Here is a 1,401-nt window from a genome sequence, read left to right on the forward strand (position 1 = left end):
TATTTATAATTAAGAAACAATTTTATAGTTTATTAATTTGTGAAATCCTTTTTATTATCAAATCATAAATATACTATTAACTTTCTTACAATTAAGAAAATTAACATCCAAAAAAATATATAGATATTCGAAACGAATAATATAAAATAACCCTGTTATACCGGAGATAAAAACTAGTTACATACATAAATACAACGCATGTGTGGACTTGTTCTTTCAACATTTCCATAATCATGTCTCACCATCTCCTCTACCTCCTTATCCTCTCCATTTTCTTCATCGACCTCTCTGCACAATCTAACGATTCAACTTACCCCACCTGCCCTTCATCTATGTGCAATGGTGTCAATATCAGCTACCCCTTTTGGAGGATAGATAATGAGCTCAACTCCCACTTCTGCGGTTATCAAGGCTTCGGAATTAATTGCTCCACCATCGGTGGTGATCCAGTTGTTCCCGAGTTTAATTTGAGCGGCAATTATTACAAAGTGCAGAATATAAGCTACTATCACCCATACAAAAGCATCATCCTCTCCGCCCCGGTTGACCAACGCCCCAACGACTGCCCTAGGGTGCGCAATAACATTACCTTAGGAACCTTGCCTCTCGTGCCCATGATGTCTACGGTTAATATAAGCTTTCATTTCAATTGCACTGGATTTCCTTCTTTTGCGACCGAGTTACGGTGCCTGGGTAACAATGAAAGAAAATCGTGCATTCATGTTATGAATGACACGACGGAGGCAACGGATTGGGACCAGTACTCATGCTCTGAGGAAGTCATAACAACTGTGTTCAAGGACCCCATGGGTAATTCACCTGATCTTACAAGGGGGTTTGTTGAACTCTTGCGAAGAGGATTCGAGCTAGAATGGATAAGCATGGACGATGATCATTGTGAGAAGTGTGAACAGTCAGACGGTCGGTGCGGTCAGCAAGATACTAGGGGGTTCATATGTTTTTGCTCCGACGGAACCATCACCAGGAACTACTGTAAAGGTAGGTACATTCATTACAGTTTTCGTATTCCCGTTTTACCCCTGCTCAATGTTAGACTTTTATTTAAATGCATATCTGGTGCCGTTCATAAAAATATAAATATATATATATATATATATACATTTCAACACCTAGTTAGTCGTTTTGTTAGTTCTAAATATCAACATGTTGGTCCCGGTCCAGTTCAATTTTCAACACCATGGAAAGATCCAAAAAACCACCAATGAAGAGGTTTTTTTTATACTGATAACACGTATGAACGATAGAAGTTGTAGTCTCATTTTCAATCACATTCACCGAAACGAATTCAAATTAAATTTGTAATTTAATTTTCAACATCAAAAGTCAAAAGTCTTCTTTCTGTGTTTCCTTTATGAAACTTCATGGTACCTCACTTCCTTT

At 37.9% G+C, this 1,401-nt stretch overlaps 1 protein-coding gene across 1 annotated transcript; it reads left to right on the top strand.

Annotated features, from left to right (window-relative positions):
* Positions 1-233: 233 nt before the first annotated feature.
* LOC143536673 (LEAF RUST 10 DISEASE-RESISTANCE LOCUS RECEPTOR-LIKE PROTEIN KINASE-like 1.2) lies at positions 234-999 on the top strand (the record flags this gene model as incomplete). Its single annotated transcript, XM_077030609.1, has 1 exon — positions 234-999. A coding segment is annotated over exon 1 (766 nt), but the record flags the coding sequence as incomplete, so codon positions are not given.
* Positions 1,000-1,401: the final 402 nt, after the last annotated feature.

This window comes from Bidens hawaiensis, unplaced genomic scaffold (assembly GCF_021521415.1).
Source record: "Bidens hawaiensis isolate Kalapana, Puna unplaced genomic scaffold, B.hawaiensis_p1.1 tig00010865_1, whole genome shotgun sequence".
In the NCBI taxonomy this organism is placed as follows: domain Eukaryota; kingdom Viridiplantae; phylum Streptophyta; class Magnoliopsida; order Asterales; family Asteraceae; genus Bidens; species Bidens hawaiensis.